This window comes from Schistocerca serialis, chromosome 6 (assembly GCF_023864345.2).
Source record: "Schistocerca serialis cubense isolate TAMUIC-IGC-003099 chromosome 6, iqSchSeri2.2, whole genome shotgun sequence".
Classification (NCBI taxonomy): domain Eukaryota; kingdom Metazoa; phylum Arthropoda; class Insecta; order Orthoptera; family Acrididae; genus Schistocerca; species Schistocerca serialis.
In genome coordinates this window covers 623215823-623238080 of record NC_064643.1, presented here as the reverse complement: position 1 = coordinate 623238080, position 22258 = coordinate 623215823, and the positions used below count along the sequence as shown (strand labels likewise).

Here is a 22258-nt window from a genome sequence, read left to right as displayed (position 1 = left end):
CTCTTGTGGTCCCAGTGACCTTAATATAACAGAATTTTTCCGTAGCTCCCTAATTCAAAACATTAGTCCGTCTCAGTTGAAGTGCGGAGTTGGTGCGGAAAGATTAATAAGTGAAACATATCTTTAAAATTCACTAACAACTTGTGAGTATTTTTAGAGTTGTTAGAACAGTACCTTTTAACTTAATCACAACAGTGTTACACCGCGGACCATCGAATGGAGTGGCTACGAGGGAAACGCCAGTCTCTGTGCCGTCAGTGTTCCCTTCGTCTATAACCGTCGGTGAAAAGCTCCACCCTCGCCTCGAGACTGAAAGCACTCGCTGTCGTTTGAACAACACTTCCGCTTCGGCCGCCGTACAAGTAGCATCGCAACTAAACAACGATTGCCAAACAAACGCCTATCCCTGGCTGGACTGGTTCACGTGGCTGGCAACACTGCGCTTCACCTACGCAGCTGTCACCGACACAGCTCGTGCACGTTCTTCAGCGGAGCCGTGGCTGCGTCGTCACTGATGGATCGCAAAGCCTGGAGGTCGCCTCTGTGTCCGCTAATGTTGAGGGAATACCTAACGTTGGAATATGTTCGCGCCGCTGCTGTAGCACTAGGTCCGAGACACCCATTCAAACGAGGTTTGGAAGGACGATGGGCGAGCGGAATGGCCATTTATCTCTTACTCTAGTACTGAACAAGATATCATAGCACGTCCTAGTTGTTCTGATCAGTGAAAAAGTCGATTTATGTTGCAATTGAAGATACATGCTGAAGGATGAAATATTAGGATGTGACGGTGATTGTCACCTGTGCTGAGAAAACGCACAACTCCTTCTGTAGGTAAATTTTTGGAGAATTAATATATCTTTACAACTTGGAAAGCCCTTCCGTAGCTCTGACTTTTCGATGAAATATCTGTTTCAAAATAATTCTTACGGATACATCAAGCTCCTGTGATCATTAGTGCTCTCTTGTTAAAGGGCAAGGTCAATATGATGTCATTGACAGGTGAAATAATGGTCATGGAAAGCTGCAAGCACAAATAATATGAAAGTTTTCTGCTAAAATATTATGTACTGTGCATCACAAAATCTGTTATTCAGTTCATGGCAACTTTCAGAGAAACTCTGCACTTCGTTTTTAGACACAATTAGTATTGGAACTGTACATTAATTTTAAGATTCTTACTTTAAAAGATTTTGTTGTTTTCGTTAATAATAACTTGTGACGAATAGCTGTGGTAACATGAATGAGGATTGAATGAGTACTTGGCTATTTTGTTTTTGGCATGTACGGCCAGCATTGTACTGTGTGGTTGCGATTTGATCGGTTTCGATTAACACCTCCATGCTTCTATTGACGATTGCAAACAGTATTCAGTGGGTTTAGTTTTCATTTATAAAGTTAAATAATTTTAGCTGGGTTGATGCGAACTAATTCAACATTCCACTCTCTAGAGTGCTACATAATGACGTGATTTTCAAAAGTACTAAATCTAAAAGAGGAAATTTGTTAGTAGAATATTGAGTAAGCTTATTTTCATGTGGTATCTAATGCTCCATAGTGTTAATCGATATATACTGTTTTATCGTGGGTGGATCATGTAGGTCATAATTATGTAGGTGAACAGACGCCGTTGATAACATTTTGAGAATGCCGTTGTATAGGCGAAATCATCCGAAATATTACGGTTTCTCACATTGTACTTAAGAACCAGTTATTTACTTTTCCCCTTTCAGGGGCCGGCCGCGGTGGTCTAGCGGTTCTAGGCGCTCAGTCCGGAACCGTGCGACTGCTACAGTCGCAGGTTCGAATCCTGCCTCGGGCATGGATGTGTGTGATGTCCTTAGGTTAGTTAGGTTTAAGTAGTTCTAAGTTCTAGGGGACTGATGACCACAGATGTTTAGTCCCATAGTGCTCAGAGCCATTTGAACCATTTGAACCTTACAAGGTCAGCAGTCGAAAGTTCTGCAAAGTGTGAAATTATTCCGCAATAGGCTTCATTGTTTGTAGTTCAACACGATAAACATCTAAATGACGTCCGGAAAATTCGGTAAGATGTGTAGAGATTGCACCCAACATGTAAATAGTATCAACCATATGTAAAAATGTACCGCATGATGTTATGTGTAGTTTACATGGGAAAACTCTATAGACGGGAAATAACAACGCGTTAATATGTTGGAAGTTTAAAGCAGGCAAGTAGACTCCATACTAATGAAAAGTCGTTATGTTTTTGTGCGCAGTACTTTTTCGCCATTACGCATGATACAGCGCTAGATTCATTATGATTTATGAAAACTGTTGATGGAACGTTGAAAGATTAGCGAGTCTCATTTGGTGAAATAGAAACAAATAAATGCGTTTATTAGGTGCATTTTTCTTCATCTAGCTATATTTATAAATTGTGGCTTCGAATTGGGCCTCACTAACCAAGAGATTGGGTTTTTTGTAGTCATCCCTTCTTTCATTTCCATAAGTCTCATGGATGTGTTTTGACTGCAAGCTCCTGTTCATTTTATTTGTACTAACATCGGTCAGAAACGCGTAGTTCTTTTCCAACAGCAGTGCAACGTGCGTAATGCCCTCTGTTACGAGATTATTCTCGCGGCCATATTTCCGCCATACTTCCCACCTTGTGGAAGCTTTGGAATGAGCCTGTAACGCCGATTAGGAAACGCTGTTTGTCGTGGAACACCAGTTGCTTGCTCTTACTACGTTAGCTATTTCTTCCTTAAGCAAAACTTGACGCCTTTCGGCAGAAGCAGCTGTTGCAGAGGCAGCAGTCCAAACAACAGCGGCAGCCAAGTTTTGTGGCGCTTCGCGGAAACTGAGATCGTAACAAAGAGCAAACAATCGGAGCGATGAGAGTCGGCCTACCCGCTAGAGCTGTACTTCCTGCGATGGGTGCTCGTACGTTCTTCCCATCCCTCGACTGTTCACTGATTTGGCTCTCTGAAGTCTGCCAAAAGCACGCCGTGATAAAGAAAAGGGAGAAGGACGTGCGAGGTGATGCGAATTTGGAAAAGGAATATAAAATACAAGTAAATGAATTAGGGCGCTCTATAGGACTTATTTGTAAATCAATTCGTAACGGTCGCACTATCCCCTACAGATGATTTTTTAAGTTTCCATTACTCGTATCGTTTCCGCAAGCACTACCGTCAGACTACGTAAAGAGGCGAATATGATTCGCATCAGTCCTTTGCGATTCCGCGGGCGAAGTGCACAATGCTAGCTAATCTTTTCCCGATACTACGCAGCGTTAAGACAGTCTCTATGGAGACACTGCAGCTAGTCATTAACCAATGGAACGGTTGCTCCAGGTAGGCGCACTCAACACAGTTACAATGTTCCCAACGTCGAGCAGACGATATTGCAGAAGCTGACGTCTTCAGTTTGCAAGGTACCATTAGATGGCACTAGAAGTGGCTAAGTGAGTTACAGAATTCAACACTGGTAACAGTGTGGATAGAGCAAGATCGATCACCCGCCATACTTTGGATCCAGAAGATCATCCCTGTAAGGCCCTCACTATTCGTTGCGGGTCGGACGCAACTGCTTAGTTATAACCCTGAAAAAGTAAAGTTTCGTTTTTGATGTTTTGTTTGTTTGCTCTTATGTGTCTGCAGTCCTGGTACACACTGAAGTCCCCACACCACAGCACAACTAGCGGAGCCAAAAGAGAATGGCACAATTTGATTGAAATTTCTCGTTTTAAGAAGATAGAAGGAGCGATTTACTTGCTAAAAACATTCTAAAGCCAAGCTCACATAAATAGCGCTTTATCTAAAACAACCGGTTTCTGCTGACTTGGCTGTCATCTTCACATCTTAAAAAATCTTTTGTTATGAAACGTCTTTATTTTAAGTTAGCCCTCAGCGCCAGGTTGTCATGTGGATAAAAAGACAGCACATTATAAAACGTTTATCATAACTACAATATTTATTCTCTGTTTTTTAAATATTTTAATTATGACGAACATTTTATAATGTGCTGTCTTTATCCACGAGACAGCTTGGCGTGAAGTCCAACTTAAAATGAATACGTTTCGTAGAAAAAATATTTTTTAAGACCTGAAGATGACAACAAAATCTCTCGAAACTGGATGTTTCAAGTAAAGAAATAATTATTTGATCTTGGATTTAGAATGTTTTTTAGGAAATGGTACAGCCTGTCTTAACTTTACCAAGGGCTGCGACGTTTAGTTTTGCCTCTTCTAGTGGCGTGCTCCGTTGGTATGGCGCGGGGACTTCATTATGTACCAGGACTGGAGACACTTAATAGCGAAGAAACGGAAGATCAATAACGTAACTTTATTTTTTCGGTATGATAATTACGTTTTTATCACTACACTCGAAGTACGCCTCCGCAGAATATAAACAAACTGCGGACCCAGACGCATGCTTTAGCAAATGGTTTTTACGAAGGCCTCCGAGTTTTTTATTCTGTTCTCAAGATCGGTTGAGGTATAACATGTCACGCATGTTACGCAATCAACTTCCCCGCATCGCTGACGCAAGTTGCAGCCCTCTGCCGCTAGAGGGTTCCGAATTGTGGCGTGTAACATGGCAGTGTGTAACGTAACCATGGTGGTGCATGAAAAACGCTCAGAAAACTGAAAGCGCGAATCCGAAGAGTTCGTCCACGTATGGAACAACCGGTCCTTCAGTACGGCAATGCCAGACCGCACACGAGGGCTGCGACATCTGGTACAATCCGACGCCTTGTTTTCACCGTCATCGATCATTCTCCATACAGTCCCGACTTCTCTCCATCCGGTTTTCATCTGTTTCAAAAACTTGAAGAGCCTCTTCGAGAACTTCAGTTTGATAGTGTTGAAGTGGTGCAGCAGAGGTGAGATTGTGTCTCCGTCAACAAAGTCAGTCATTCTACAGTAACGGTATCAACAAAATGGTCCCTCGTTGGGAGAATTGTGTTCGTTGCCAGGCTGACTTTGTTGAAAAGTAAATATGTAGACATGAAGAACAAAGATGCAGAATGTTAATAGTGTTTGTTTTATTTAAAAAAAAAACGTAAAGAGCTTTCACGTAAAAAATCCGGAGACATTACTTTTTAGCACGCCCACGTAGAACTGAAAGTCGCACTACACGTGAATTTTCCTGACTTTGGTGTTTTGCTCCCATATATGCCATAGTTTCATTGAGCGATAGTGCACCGTTCGCGCGAACGGAAATGTATAGGAAATCGCTTAGAGGGAGGAGGAAAGAAGCAGTTGGCAGATAATAGCAAGGCCACTGCAGAAACGCGTATAAATCGCGCATTTAGTAGAGCTCGTGGCCCCGGAGCTGAGCCGCTTCCCCAATGGAGATAAATGCCGCGGCGCGGGCATAATTAGACAAACTACGCCGGGGCCCGGCCACTCGGCCCCATCGCGGCCTCCGCCGGGGATACGCCCGGGGTTACTGTGCCACTTCAAAACTTGCCGCCGCGCGCTAATGGCGCCAGCTCCTACAAGACGCCCCGCACTCCGAGGCCCATTAATCTGTGCGGAAACTGTGATAACTGGCTGCGGCCGCGGGAGGCAGTTATTCTGCGGGAATGGCCGTTGTTGCGCGCAGGGTGGCGCTCCACGCCGTTACAACGGCGGCGGCGGCGGCGGCGGCGGCGGCGGCGGCGGCGGCGACGTGGGGTTGCGCCAGCGGCGGCGGCTCGGGTGCCGCAGGTCCTCCAGGTGGGGAGGTGTCCCACTCCTCACTGTCTTAACGCTGCGTAGTATCGGGAAAAGATTAGCTAGCATTGTGCACTTCGCCCGCGGAATCGCAAAGGACTGATGCGAATCATATTCGCCTCTTTACGTAGTCTGACGGTAGTGCTTGCGGAAACGATACGAGTAATGGAAACTTAAAAAATCATCTGTAGGGGATAGTGCGACCGTTACGAATTGATTTACAAATAAATTGCCCCAGGCCCCTTCGTATGTGCTTTATTACTATTTGCAGTCTACACACTAGAGCATCTTCGGATAATCATTGCCCTTGTGGCTAAACTTTAGAAAAGATGACTACGTCTGCCGATCAAGCTCCAGGGTCGATGCTTTCCGCGTGTTAGCCGCACTTGATGCTCTTTAAGAAACGCGACCGTACTGCACCTACGTTTTAGATAATTGCTGAGGTCCATGAGCTTCTGCTGTCTTAGGACCGGTAAACCATTGTGAAAGCTTCATGTTTCTCTGGGTATTAAGCAGTAAGAAATACATTGTGATGCAATGACAGCTATTCTTCCTCTGGATTGCCGCACTCTGTGCCGTTTACTGAATCGACGAAGGGTAATTGTAAATTTGTGGGAAGCTGTCGAAGGAATACTCTTGGTCTCTGACAACGCCTCAACTTTTTCTTCATAGAACACTGTCACTTTGTTTTTTAAACAATAGTATTGTGCCCTTCAAAGTAGTACCCTTCGGCAGCTATACACCATGGGGTTCGTCTCAATCTTGGTAGTAGCGCTGAAAGGCTTTAACTGGAAGGACCTTGAACATGTCGATCACATTCTTTTGAACGTTTTCCAGAGTCCCACAATAAAGCCTTTCCAAGAAATTTTTCAATTCCGAGAAAAGAAAAATGTCACAAGGACTCAGACCAGATGAATAGGGGACTGTGGAACAACAAGAATACCTTTTGAGGTCAAAAAGTCCGTGATGGAAATGACTCTGTGACATGGGCTATTGCGTGATGTAGCATTCAATTGTATGCAATGACCGGCCTCACTTCATAAACCATTTTCCTGAGCCTTTCAAGGGCATCTTTGTAAAATATTTTGTTGACAGTTTGTCCAGGGGGAACAAAATCTTTATGCACGATACCCCTGCTGTAAGAAAAGCAAAGCAGCGTTGGTTTGATCTTTGATTTACTCATTTGAGCTTTTTTCGTTCGAGGAGATGTCTCAGTGTGCCACTTCTCACTTTGCTGCTTTGTCTCAGGAGCGTATTAAAAATCCAGAATTGATCATATACGATCACGTGACTGAACCATTCTTGGTCATTGACATTTCTCTCAACATGATCGCCGCGCGGGATTAGCCGAGTGGTCTGAGGCGCTGCAGTCATGGACTGTGCGGCTGGTCCCGGCGGAGGTTCGAGTCCTCTCTCGGGCATGGGTGTGTGTGTTTGTCCTTAGGATAATTTAGGTTAAGTAGTGTGTAGGCTTAGGGATTGATGACCATAGCACCCATCAGATTTCACACACATTTGAACATTTTTTGAACTCAACATGATCAACGCGCACATTTCTTCGACTTTCCTTCTTGTGCTCAGGTGTGTATTTTCGACGCCATTTTGGCATAAACCTTTCGCATGTGCAAAACTTCTGTCAAAGTTTGATGTATCGTGGAAGTGTTTAACAGGTAACCCACTATCCTCATTGTTAAACGTCATTCTGATCTCGCAAGATCACGCACACATTCGACGTTTTCGTCGGTTTTTGAAGTTGAAGGCCCTGTCAAGTTTCATCTTCAGCGTGTTCTCGGCCTTCCAAAAATGATATGTACCAGCGAAAAGCTTGCACTCTTGATAAGAAATGTTCCCCATAGGCCTGTTTCAACTTTTCAAGGCCCACACTCGTGAATTTCCCAAGTTTTAACACAAAACGTGAAGGTATAAGTTGCTCTAAATTCCTCTGGTCCATTAAAAAAATAATAGGAAGAAGAAGAAACTTTACCGATGGCGCTCTCAAAAATCACGTATTGGCTGTGCGGAGCTGAAACTCGTACTGAACACCTGGAAACGATGAACACACCGGTCTGCACAAGAACAACAACACAGCTTTGTCAGATCGTTCGCAGTATTGTCAGTCTCATTATTTTTCTCACGCACCTCGTACATGTATCTTGTGGACACCTACAGCCTACAGATACGGTGTGTCCACAGAGGAGAGTTGGTGGACGAGTTAATGTCTATAATCTTACTTCCTTCTCTACGGGGAACTAACTCCTACTTTTTCTCTAAATTTCAAGACGTCCATTCCTAATTACTGCAAACTCTCTTTGTTGTAATTGCGTTTGAAGTGCCTGGACGAAACTAACAACCCGAGCGCGACGCCCTCGCCGTTAATAAGCGTTAAAGTGTCCCTGGCAAGCATCGTAAAGGTAATTTGGAGGAAGCTCATGTATCATTGTTACTGTTATGGGAGGCGCCTTGTAGGTGGAACAGGCTTCTGTTTTCAGCACATTAGCCAGGTTAATTAAATTTGTGGTGCATAAATTACACGGGCCTCTCTTTGCAATTTGGAGAGTGGATCGAAGGCGCCTGGCGCGTCTCAGCGGATTACCGGGAGGTGCAAAGTTATTTTGAGAGAATGAGCCGATAACGAGATCGAGTTATTGGCGCCATTCACAAATCCGCGTGTCGACAAAAAATTTATTTATTATTATTATTGGTATGAAACCGTATTTAAATTTCCGTTTGGCGTTGAAGCACTTTGAAGCGATAGAGTTGAATGTGCAACTTCCTTTACTTTTTCTTTATATATGGTTATTTTAAATTCTCATAGTTTTCGTGGTCCGTTTGCAATTTGGACACAGAACTTCTCTGTAGTTGTGTAAATGAAACGCCTGAAGTACGTCGGCACACTTTATCGCAAGTGTATATAAGCATTAAATGCAAAAGTAACACCGTACGTGCCGTGTTAACTGTCAGTTTACTGTAATTTATTGGCTGCTACCTACGTAACTGCTAATCGGCAGCTCAGTGCATTATCAAAGAACACAAGCGTGACGGTCTGCATGAATGTACAAAATAGGAGATAATTAACATTCATCTTGGTGGTGCCCTTTTAGTAATACCTAGGCTTTCTATGCCAGTTCTCCTTGTAAAATCTTACAATACGTTGTAGTTCGTTTGAAGGCCTCTCGAACTGTAGTACCAGAATGCTGAGGTTCAATAGTCGCACTAAATTCAGTCGATTTCTGCTTTTTCCACTCTATATCCACACAGACATGTTTTTTTATAATACATAGGCTTCAATAGCGGGAAATGATTCTTAAATAGCGAAACAGTGCTAAGAATTAGGTACAACTATCATTCATTTGCTGCTGTAACTACCTCAAATATCTGTTTTCAGCAGTTTTGTAAACTAAAATACGCAGCCTTGTTGCAGGTTTTGTAGGTGTCTCACTAATAGTAATCATTGCAGCTCAGCAACCTACAAATACTTCTTGACATTCTTATTATCTCAGCGTAATTGTTGAAGCTACGAGCAAAGAATTTTGTTTTCAGGACTAAATCTGCTATAATTTTCAAACACGTGAAAATTGTAGGAACCATGAAGATAAAATCATCAGAGGCGTATAAGCAGCCAAGGTTTTCTCTCTCCATTTGCGAATGAGAGGGGAGAAAACGTTAATCCATTGCACAATAAAAAGTACTGTTTCATAGATTGAGATTTGCTTGTCAATTACGTAGGAAAATAATTAATCGTGATCTTACAACAGTTCCTAAACTCAAATCTGCTCTAACAACGGGCACCTATTTCTTGCCTCGAAAATGCGAATTGTGCAGTAGAGTCTAGCTCAAGGACCATATAGTAGCTAGTTTTTTTTTTTTTTTTCATTTTACTCATATCCCATCTTCCTAGATCAGGGTTTCCAAAACTGTATTCCGCGGAATACTGGTGTGCCGCGGGAAGTGAGTAAGTGCCACGCGAAAAACTATTAATAACTCGGCGTTTTTTTTGTCGCCATTTTGACGATAATATTTTTAAAATTTTTATTGTGATTCTTTGTTATTAGCTATTGATTTAAAAGTGAAGTAATCACTGAATGAAACAAATTTTTCTCATTTTATAAAAAAAAATTATTAAACTTCAAAATAAACAAGGTGTTCCATCAAAGTACCAGGATTGTAAAAGTGTTCCGTCAAAGAAAAAGTTAGGGAACCCCTGTCCTAGACACATGCTTTCAGGAATCATGGTAAATTAGAAATTCTTGCCGCATGTGATCTGGGTAATAGCGTAATCGTTGTCTTTTACATTTCAGGTACAAGACATTCCTATCATGCTTTGCTCGCAGTCTGAAACAGGGCTTGTTGTGGTATTGATGAGCTGGCGTTTTGCGTTATTGTAGCAGGATTGTACTTCTGCCCTTCGCGACCTCATTTCTGGCTCGTCTTTTCCCTTGCGATTTTCCCGGAAATAGCTTTTAAATGGACTTGCTTCGTAGTGTGTTTCTGCGAGGACAAGGGTGCATATTGTACATTATGAGTGAAGTTCGAGTCCGTAATTGGGCCTCGTAAACGGCCGTTGGCTGCAGGAAGGCGGATCCCAGAGAGCTTGTTGACATCGACCGACCCGCTCTGCTCCGGCTGTGTGTGTGTGTGTGTGTGTGTGTGTGTGTGTGTGTGTGTGTGTGTGTGTGTGTGCGCGCGCCCGCGCGTGCGTGTGCGTGTGTGCACGCTCTCCATCCCGCTCTCGTGCTCTCCTCCGTACATGTAATTTCTCTTGCTTTCGTCTTACCTACGTTGCGCAGGCTTCGCTAACGGATTATTTTGCTTTCTTGCACGCGGCACTGTCCCCTGCCGGCAACGAAAGCTATGTCTGTCTGAAGCACAAGTGACTGCAATTTTCCACTCCGCCTCTACGGTGGTACCTGACGTGATTGTTCTTCACTTTCACCTTCCGCTCTACTTTTTAAGCCAGAACTGTCTGTGCCAAATGTACATGGATACAAGCTGATAGTGTCTTTTAGTCCGAGGACTCCACAGTCTGCAGACGGCTACCACAGCGCTATGCGTTCCACGGGGATGGAAAATTGCTTTAGCGTCTGTCTCATACAAAAACCTGCAATTTACGTATAGTATCCATCTCTGTTAGTGTGTCTAAGCATGTCAGATATCTGTTATTAACTTTCATGAAACGGGCCAAATTATCGCGCCTTGAAAAGTATCCTACTTGAGAACTGCAAAAATCAGCTTACACCTTTCTCGCGTGACGTCCTGCGAGAGAGCAACAGGCGGATTCCATATTTCTAAATTCTCGGAAAGCATTTGACACGGTGCCCCGCTGCTGTCTGCTAACGAAGGTACGAGCATATGGAATAGGTTTCCAGATAAATGAATGGCTCGAAGATTTGGTAAGTAATAGCACCCAATATGTTGTCCTCGACGGCAACTATTCATCATAGGCAAGGGTGTCGTCAGGAGTGCGCCAGGAAGTGTGAAAGGACTGCTATTATTATCTATATACATAAATGATTTGGCGGACAGGCTGGCCAGCAATGTGTGGTTGTTTGCTGATGATGCTGTTGTGTACGGTAAGGTGTCGAAGTTGAGTAACTGCAGGAGGATACAAGATGACTTAGACAAATTTTCTAATTGATGAACGGCAGCTAGGTCTAAATGAAGAAAAATGTAAGTTAATGGAGATGAGTAGGAAAAACAAACCAGTAATATTCGGGTACAGCATTAGCTGTGCCCTGCTTGACACAGTTATGTCGTTTAAATATCTAGGTGTGACGTTGCAAAGCGATATGAAATCGAACGAGCACGTGAGGATTGTAGTAGGGAAGGCGAATAGTCGACTTCGGTTTATTGGGAGAATTTTTTGGTTCATCTGTAAAGGACACCGCATATAGGACCCCAGTGAGACCTATTCTTGAAGTCTGCTCGAGTGTTTGGGGTCCGCACCAGGTCGGATTAAAGGAAGACATCGGAGCAATTCACAGGCGAGATGCTAGATGTTTTAGCGGTAGGTGCGAACAACGCGCAAGTATTACGGATGTGTTTCGTGAACTCAAATGGGTATCCACTATTGAGAAAATGTAGAGAACCGGTATTTGAAGCTGACTGCAGAAAGATTATACTGCTATCGGTGTAGCTATATCTTGCGTAAGCATAAGATACGAGAAATTAGGGCTTGTAAGAAGGTATGTAAAGTCGTTTTTTTTTCCTCGCTCTATTTGCGAGGGAAACAGGAAAGAAAATGAGTAGTGGTAGTATAGGGTACCGTCCGCCACGCAACATACGGCGGCTTTCGGAGTATGTATGTAGATATAGATGTAGACGTAGATGTAGAAATGCAAAGAGATCAACTGGAGCCTTGAACAAGTACATTGTTTCAGTCCATCAGTGAAATAAAAAAAGAGAACTGAAGCAGAAAATTACATGCTGAGTAATTCTCGGTTCGATAAAGTTGCTCTAGACGGGTACAAACCTAGTTTACTGTGAAATATTTCGTAATATCCGCAGAGCACTCCACGCAGCGCTTACTGTCGGTCGTACGGTGTCTAGTTGTAAGCAAATCTACATATATTCTCCAAGAGCAGTCGTTTAGTGCATAACAAATAATATCTTTTGCCAATATTTACGACTTCTCGTCCCGTTCCATTCGTTTATGGAAAAGCGGAAAAATTGCTTTGTGTATACTAGCTTCGTGCTCGCCAATACTTCTCCCGTGTTGTTGTCTTCATCCCTATGCGAGATGTGCAGTGTGTTTTAAAAAGATTAATTCGATTTCACAGTACTATATGATGAAGACGAGAACTTGGGCATAATTTTAACTTCGGAATAGGAATACAACGGTTTTATTTTCGGAAGAAGCGAAGTTTTCATTTACCTTTGAGATGTTCAGTGTGCCCTCCACCGAATGCACGAGAAACATCAAAATGTCTACAAACTTTTCGCTGGCATGTCTGCAGCTATTACGTTCACTGCTGTTGCTATGCAGTGCCACAGTTGACCCAAAGTTGTTGGAAGGGGTGGCCTGTAACTGTAGCCTTTTACAACCACGCCCCCCCCCCCCTCCCTCCCCCCAGTCAAATCTAAAAATAAAATCACGTATTGTGGATTAGGTCGATCCATCGTTGAAGCACCTGATTGTTAAGGGCTGCTCTGACATTCAGGTGGTGCTGCATTGTTCTGAATAATTAAATAGTAGAAAAAGCCGGATCTCGAGCGTATCCAGTTTCGGGATGCCTACTGAATGTGCTAGCGAGCGTGCTAGCTGCATCAGAGGGACCCCTAACAGTAACCACAGAAACCGACGACTTACAACTGGCGGCAAGGTTAACTTTTGGCTTGGCTGCCTGAGTTAAGGTTTACCCAAAGTGTCTATATTCATTCTTTTTCTGCTTTGTGCCGCATCGGTGCAGGGTCGGTATGGTTAAATAACGATTTGACGTGCGTACTCTAAGAGATGGCCGGATGCCCTTTCTTTCGTCACCCCGTTACCAAATGGCTCTGAGCACTATGGGACTTAATATCTGAGGTCATGAGTCCCCTAGAACTTAGAACTACTTAAACCTAACTAACCTAAGGACATCACACACATCCATGCCCGAGGCAGGATTAGAACATGCGACCGTAGCGGTCGCATGGTTCCCGACTGAAGCGCCTAGAACCGCTCGGCCACAACGGCCAGCATCCCGTTACCCCCGGGACGGAATATATGTACCCCGACTGTGAAATTGGAAATTTGTGGTAAGGTCTATGGGACCAAACTGCTAAGGTCATCGGTCATCGGTCCCTAGGCTTACACACTACTTAAACTAACTTACGCTATCGACAACACACACACACACACACACACACACACACACACACACACATGCCCAAGGGAGGACTCGACCTCCGACGAGGGAGCCGCGCGAACCGTGACAAGGCGCGTAAGACCGCACGTACCCCGACTGTCTTCGTGTAGTGTTATTCATGTGAAAGTCAGTGAAGTTTTCGAAATGTTCACGAATCGTGTAGCTGAGGTGGGCCTTGAGTACCAGCGCGATGTTCACCCACTGTGATGTGAGAAACCATAAATGCCTATATTCATTGATGTTGAATATATGGTCTTATGAATTCAGATGACTCTCTTTGGAATACCCTGTATAATGGAGGCTGTAGAATTGTCGTTTATCTCGATATACGACTTTGCTCAGTTAACACTACAGGTGTTTTGCAAGTATTCTAAACAAGTATTCTAAAGTTCCGTGATCATCTCTCATACACATCTATATGGGGCGTACAAGGTTGTTACACCTCCAGTAGTCGACTTATCTGTCACGTTTTCGATCTGAGCAATAATTGGCTGGTAAATGCAGAAAACATTGTACTACGCAACATTTGTAGGACGGGGCAATGAGAAACTCAACGGTTCCTGGGTGAGTGAGACTGTTCGATTCCACGGGTGCTAAAAGAGTCAGTGGTCGAGCGTCCTAAAGTCTGTCATCATCTTACATTCTGCATTGTGGTTATTTACAACGATCAAGAATAAAGCGACGATCAAAAGGAATTGAGGAATAGGCGGTAACAGCTGCTCCAACCAGCCGTTGTGGCCGAGCGGTTCTAGGCGCTTCACTCTGGAACCGCGCGACAGCTACGGTCGCAGGTTCGAATCCTGTCTCGGTCATGGATGTGTGTGATGTCCTTAGGTTAGTTAGGTTTAAGTAGTTCTAAGTTCTAGGGGACTGATGACCTCAGATGTTAAGTCCGATAGTACTCAGAGCCATTTGAACCATTTGAACTGCTGCTCCACAACTGGACAGATTTTACAAAGTGACTTTAGTTGCGTTTCGATGTCGGTGTCGACATGACAGACATTGTTGTTGCCTGAAAGTCATGATGGGCAACTTGTCAACAACGTTAGTCTACAAAAGGTGGATCAGCATCAGCTCTTTTGGATGCACCAATTACGAAAACTAAGTAACTCTTGAACAAACTAATATGTTTAAGACATTATTTCAATATTTGACAACACTGTATACGAATATTTCATTTCAAACAACGCTAAGGTCAATACTACACTGGAGGACAAATCTGACTTCAAGCCTACAGGTCGAAGAGAAAACAGCTAATCGCCCTGCAGCGTTAGGAGCACCGGGCACTATTAGTACTTGGGTGGACTGCCGGTTGCCGATGACTCAAAAACATGAAAGTCGCCGAAGTAGCGTGCAATAGAAAGAATTCCATCAAGCCGTCATGCTCTTTGTTTTGAGTCATCAGCGTTCTGACTGGTTTGTGCGGCTCGCCACGAAGTCCTTTCCTGTGCCAACCTTTTCATCTCAGAGAAGCAATTGCAGCCTACGTCCTCAATTATTTGCTGGATGTATTCCAATCTGTGTTGTCTTCAGCAGTTTTTACCCTCAATAGTTCCCTCAAGCAACATAGAATTTGTTCCTCGATGTCTTAACAGGTGTCCTGTTGTTGTGTCTCTTCTTCTTGTCAGTGTTTTCCATAAATTCCTTTCCTCGTTGATTCTTGAAAGCATTTACTCACTCCTTATCTTATCTGTCTACCTAATTTTCATCTCACATGCTTCGATTCTCGTTTGTCCCGGTTTTCCCACAATCTATGTTTCACTACCGTACAATGATGTGCTCCAAACATACCCTCTCAGAAATTTTGTTCGATAAATATATATATTTGAGGTTAGTAGACTTATGTTGGCTGGGAATTCCCTTATTACCAGTGCTAGTCTGCAGTTTATGTCGTCCTTGTTCTGTCCGTCATGGGTTATTTTGGTGCACATGTAACAGAATTCCTTAACTGCGTCTATTTCGTGATCACCAATGCTGATGTTAAGTTTCTCGCTGTTCTCATTTCTGCTACTTCACATTACTTTCGTATTTCTTCGATTTACTCTCAAGCCATACACTGTTCATTCTATTCAATATATCGTATAATTCTTTTTCACTTTCCCTGATTTAACGAATCTGATCATTCATATAGGTCACCTTGAATTTTAACCCCACTCTCGAACCTTTCTTTTACTTTGGTCATTGCTTTTTAGGTGTATAGATTGAACATTAGGGGCGAACGACTACATCCCTGTCGTACAATCTTTTTAATCCGAACACTTCTTGGTTTTCCAGCTGTGCTATTCCCTCTTGGTCCTTGTACATACTGTGCATTACTCGTCTTTCCCTATAGCTTACTCCTATTTTTGTAAGAATTTCGGGCATCTTACGCTATTTGACATTGTCGAACACTTTTTCCAGGCCGACGAATCCAACGAATGTGACATGATTTTTCCTCAGTCTTGCTTCCATTGTCAACCGCAACTTAGAACTGCCTCTGTGGTTGCTGTACCGTTCCTAAAGACAAACTGATAGTGATCTAACAGATTATCTATTTCCTTCTCCACGCCATACGGCATTATTATAGACGCGCAAGTCGCCGAAGTGGCGACGACTCCAGTCGGCTCTCCTGGCCCGTAATGCCATACGATCATTTCATTTCATTCGAAGAGAAAATGTAACTAATTATCTTCAGATATATATTACTGCCAGTAGAGTCCAATTCGCATTGGAGACATGACACGCAATCCAGGTAAGTGAGCATGTAGTCCGTAATTCAGTGCGTGAATGTGACTTCTGGACAGGGAACAAACATTACATTTAAATACTGTAATTAAGATGTTCGGCAATTATTGATACTAACTGATGAAGCACACCATTCGTAATTTTGTGCGAAGGAAGTAGACTCTTGGCTCGATTTGCGCTCCTGATTAAATCAGCTCATGGTAGGTTTTTCGGTATGTTTAAGGACTCGGAAGGCGATACACCTCTACACGACGCTATATCGAAGAAGCGCGACGACATGCTGACGCTGCTGTTGGACCACAACGCCGACATCATGCTCACCAACAACAACGGCTTCAACGCCCTGCACCACGCTGCGCTCCGCGGGAATCCAAGGTATGCTTAAATATTCGTGTAGATGCTGAAAGTATAGGAGTTAAGTGACTAACTATTAAGGCGAGCAACATTAGTAAATGATACTGTTTTGCTGACGCCTACCTACGATCATCACAGTAAATTAAGGGAAATCAGAGCTCGCACGGAAGGATGTGTGTTCATTTCTTACTGCACGTTGTTCGAGAGTGGAGTAATAGAGAATATTTGCGAAGGTGGTTCGATGAACCATCTGCCAGCCACTTAAGAGTGATTTGCAGAGTATCCATGTAGTTGTAGATGAAGATGTGTACTGTAAGAACTCGCTAAAATGCTCCGTAGCTACTGCAAATGAAATTGCTATCAGCAATGAGTGGGAAGTACGAAATGGCGATCAAGCAAATATAGTCATCCAATTTGGAGCCTGATCGTAAACATTGCCCATTGCCAATTAAATATCGCCAGTCTTACTGATATTGCCTTATGTCATTTATTTATTTATTCATTCATAATAATCCAATTTCTCCCAAAGAATAACAGAACTTTACACATCAACTTTTAATTTGTGTAACATATTAATATTACATTTGCAATTTTATTTTTTTCTGCGCTAAATCTTAATTTAAAATTAGAGTATTGTCCATACTCAGTGTGCTCTATTTATGTACTTTTATGACTACCATTTTAACATTATATTAGCAACGTACACTCAAATCCCTGTACAGTTTCTATAGAATCAAATCCTGTTCCCGGTCAGGCATCCTTTTCCAATCACAGAGAATGTTCTGTCGGTTCTTACGTGTTTTTAATTTGGCTATGATAAAAAGAATGTGGAATGCAGCTTCTTAGTCTACTGACACTGAAATTATGTGACCCAGCTACTAAACTCTAAACCACCGTCGTGAATACATCAATCGCTGCTACTAGCAGTAATATGTTGCTGCTACTACAACCACTTTTATCTTATTAATGTTTATTGTAGATTTACACTGATAGTACAATGAAATAATGTATTGTCTTACCTCCTTGCACTAATTTTCTGTTCACTTTAATGTATTTCACTTTAATGTATTTGCCGTATGAGGAGTGTAGATAGACTCAGCTACATTTTTCTGTCTCCAGATCGCATGGCGACGAACCAGAAACTATTACTTCATTTTTCACAGCGTACCACCCATTTATTTTAGCCCTCTTGTACTAGTTCCACTTCGCTGTTCCGTCGTTGGGCCAATTGATTGAATAGCTAATGGGTTTCTTCATAATTTCCTTGTTTCTTGTGCACTGTCTTTCAGGCTATGATGTGCTGTGAGTATTTTGCCACAGTCACTGCTGGTTGTTGCCCTCCCGCCAGTTACGTTCAGGTATGGTCCATGTCCGGACACAAAAGAGGGATTTACCATTTGGGAACAGTCCTTTTGTCTGTGACTGAGTCGTTTCTCAGCAATATACTTTCTTCCAGGAATGCTACTACTGTGGGGAAGTTAGTAGACGCGTACTAGCGGAAGTAAAACTGTGAACGCGAATCATGACACGTACCCGGATAGCTCAGTCATTAAGAGCATTACCTGCTGCAGACAAGGTTCCGGGTTCGAGTCTTGAACCTATATGCAGTTTTAGTATGCCAGGTAATTTCATTAATTCTTTATTTCTGTTGGTTTCATTGATGGAATATTCAATAAACTTACTGTGCTAATTTTTGCTTCCTTAAATCAATAGAAAGCAGCCTATTTTTTATTATTTAGTCCGAGAAAGAAGGTGCCTTAATATAGTCAGGATGTCGTGCTGAAAACCCCACAACAGCATAGTGTGTACCCCATTGTCCTCTGCTTGGCGTAGCAGTGTATTTGACTAGCGGTAACGAGTGTGCCCAAACACAGGCTGCAAACCCCGCAAGCAGCCATTACTAACATCGTATTTAAATGTCAAAGAGTATTCTTCCTTATCAATCAGGCGGGCGATATATTTCCTCCAGATAGGGTTCAGTACGTTCTTCCAGCGTATGTCTTTGAGTATGTATACTAAATCTCCGATACTGAACGCAACCTCTGGTATATCTTTCCCAAGCATTTCTTTTCCTACTCAAGTTACGTTTTTGTACGACGGTCTGCCTAGGGTGAGATGTGAATGAGGAAAATTTCTGGTGATCTTCGCCACTCCAGAATTTCAGAAATTACGTCATTATTTGGAACACGGTCGTAAATCTGAAATTTCATCGATAAGAATTCCGTGGGCAGTAATCTGTATGCGTTGGAGAGCATCTTCGAAAATTTAAAACCAGTTTGAGCAAATAAGAGTATGATTTAATATTCAGTGTAAAAGTAATGCGAAGCTTACGATGGCTTACACACACACGTAAGCTGTCTCATTACAAAAAAGAGAAGTTTTTGTTTTCATTACTGACATCTGGGGTCATAAAAGCCCGAGAAATGACTGATACTGGAGATCGATAGTATATATCGCATCTCTATAGTAAACTTATATATTAAAAAGAAAAAACCTAGCGAATTTGCCATGCTGAATCGTAGAAGAGTGTACACTTGAAGTGTCCTTGTATAGTTTATTTTATCGTTCAGTTGTTCGTTCGTGTAACGCGCCTTTTAAACAGAGACAAGCAGAAACTACATGCCAGCATCACATAGGTTTGCGGGCATATTAATCTCATGCTTTGCAACATCCTTTTTTCTCCCGAAAAACTCTCATCCGAACACTATGATTGTTCATATTGTATACAAGCTTCTGACTGGAGTTTCTAATGTCATACATGGCCTCCAGACTAGTACTGCAATTTAACAGGCATAGACTAGGTGCCTCATTCAAATATATAGCGCCACACATTTCTTTGTAACTTGTTTGACGCTCTTCTTGCCCTTTTGAAACTTTCGTCCTCCCTTCCTCTTCATTATACTCTACCACTCTTGTCCGAAAGGTAGTAACAAATACATTTACAAAGGCGAACAACAGAAACTTGAAGTTGTAGTCCAATCCTTCTGCTCATGCATGTATTTTATTTCTACTGCGCCTGTATAGAGATTTGCTTGTTATTGAACTGCCGAAATGTTAGTAGCTCCTCGGAATGCATAAACTCTGGGTCAGGAAAACTGTGGCATATTCCGATTTGAAACAATGACAATTGTTTCAGCGTTAGTGTTTTCTGCTTGTGAAGAGCAGAGCGTAACGAATCCGTAATCCGTGGTTTCTAACAGGAGATGCTAGTGTCTACATGGCTGTTCTAGTTCCTTGTTGTTTATTGCTAGTCAGTGACAATGGCAATATTTCCATACAAGCTAGGCGCTTTTGGCAGTATTTGGCCAGGAATTGATTGTAACACAACATCTCAATTCTCAGACCCCCTCCAAAAGTTACAAATTTGGTTACTTTGTAATCAAATTCTAACAATATCTCAAAAATCCTTACAGAAGATATAGTCTACTTTTCGTTTTACAGTTCGATAGTGAGGAGATCCTCAGGGACGTAGAACATGTCATAAAACCAAATATACATAATGCAGCAGCATTTGACGTATTTTCTGTTGTTACCTAGTTGCGAAAATAATTATAAATGTCGTTTAGAGTATAAATCTCCTCCCTGCGATTAAATAAAAGGCTGCCAAGCGCATCCGCTTCCTCTATTTCCGAACGACTTCAAGGGCATACACGACATATGTTATTTCGAATTATGTTCGTATGTAAGATATGTGTTCATAGATCATGACGTGTTTCTACAATATAGTTTCTGGTTACTCGTTGCATTCCCATGTGATCCTATTCATACATGGGCGACATTCGAACTAAATTTGGTTGATGTGTACACTCCACACTGTCCTATTTTTGTCGTTTGTGTACCACACACACACACACACACACACACACACACACACACACACACACACTCAGTCACTTACTTACTCTGAACGTTTCCGCCAGTGTCTTATTTGAAACATGTATTTAATCCATTTATGCCCAAAAAAATGTCAAGAATAGGACATCCTGGATTCTGTAGAACAAGGAAAGACAATACCATCGCGGTAAAATCGTAAGAAGGACCACAAGAATTACGAAAACTCTTAAAAACCTAGTGTAATTTTTGTACGAAAATGTGTTTAAACTAAAACTGTAACGTGGAAAAGTTCAGAAACAGTTCATTTCATTACTCATCTAATACATGTGCGTAAAAAGAAGCAAAATGTGTATTATAGGTCGCTGAAGATGATTTGAAAATAAAGTAAGCAAAAAGCGTCTAACAACGGAGCAAATTGCCTTTTATGTAGTCACAGAAACAATATGTATATGCTAATGCCCGTTCCGCAGATCCAAAGTCAAATGGTCCCCAAGGATGTGGACTATGTTTAACATCTAAAACATATGTTTATTTAAAAGGTTATATCAGGCTTAAACACAGAGATGTCCGTTGCGTATGCTCTGAAGTGAATAAGATAATTCTTCAGCTATTATAGTCACGTATCACCAAATAGAAAGCACTTTACAACTCTTGATTACGGGGATCACATCACTGCATTGGGGATGAGCGGAAGTTAGTATTTACGTAAAATTCACGTTATTCGTCAAGTGTTTCAATGCATACAGAAGTTTGTGATATATGATCTGCGCTTGTTGAAAACTTGGAACACTTAATGTAGTACCAATGCTCGTAATCAATTAAGGGATTGCGCTTTACATGTAACTTAACGATTATTATCTTGTTTCTTGTGTCAGTTCGCTAAGTATAAGAGCATATACTCTTGACGAAAATTCCGAAGAATATCATTGTATTTCTTGTACCGATTCAGTCTTTATTTAATTGTAATTATAACTTTTCAGTCTTTTTATGCCATTGCCTGTTACGCTAAATTTAATACAAAGATATTTAGGTTACTCCAAAACAGAATATTTGTTGCCATCGGTCTGACGGAGACATTCGGGAGAGAAATGATTTTCGGTCACTATTTGTCGCCTTTCGGAAGCGGGAAATAACCTTGCTCGCACAGAAAAGTTCCCAAACCTGTTACAGTGTAATCAAAAACTTTTGCCGTTTTCCAACCCAAGTATAGATCGGCGTCAAAGTTGGCGCGAATTTTGTTACATTTCTGTAGTCCCATAAGCATACTTCAAAACTTTCAACGTCCCTGTGCTATCATAAACTTGATAACGTCAAATTGATGATTGTGTTTACGGCAGAGTTAAAATTTAACACGAAAATCGAAGTGAATTTAAGATTCCGGATATCGGTTCACGTTCTGCCTTAGGAAGTAACCACTTATAGTGTGCTCTTCTTGATTATGAACAGTGGCGCCTCGCTGTTACTTTTTGGCGAGTAAACTTTTGTAGGCCGCAGAGTCGTTTCTGATTAACGTTGCCTGAAATATAAGCAATGCTTACTCTCTCCCGTACTGTACTGTTAGTGTGCAAATGTGCTAAAAACTGTAGACTAAAGCTCAACGATAGCTACAAAAAGAACGTTTTTACTTGCTGGCTGCATTATGTCTCTAATCGACCATTTCGTCTTTCTGTAGTAGTGCTTTCCGTCCCTGCTATTTCAGATGCAGATAAAACATTATTCCTGCTGCATGCTGTTTTCATTTTCAAGAATATACGATTACTTTCAAATCACGTTAGTTGTATTCCCGATAACGGATATTTTGTAGGAGCGACATTCT

At 42.1% G+C, this 22258-nt stretch overlaps 1 protein-coding gene across 3 annotated transcripts in view; it reads left to right on the top strand.

Annotated features, from left to right (window-relative positions):
* The window catches only part of LOC126484412 (E3 ubiquitin-protein ligase mib1), a 631979-nt gene that overhangs the window by 385242 nt on the left and 224479 nt on the right, over window positions 1-22258 (top strand). For all 3 annotated transcript variants that reach the window (XM_050107920.1, XM_050107919.1, XM_050107921.1), the window contains exon 11: window positions 16478-16629. In XM_050107920.1, coding sequence (XP_049963877.1) covers window positions 16478-16629 — 152 coding nt within the window. The remainder of the gene's footprint in view (window positions 1-16477; window positions 16630-22258) is intronic.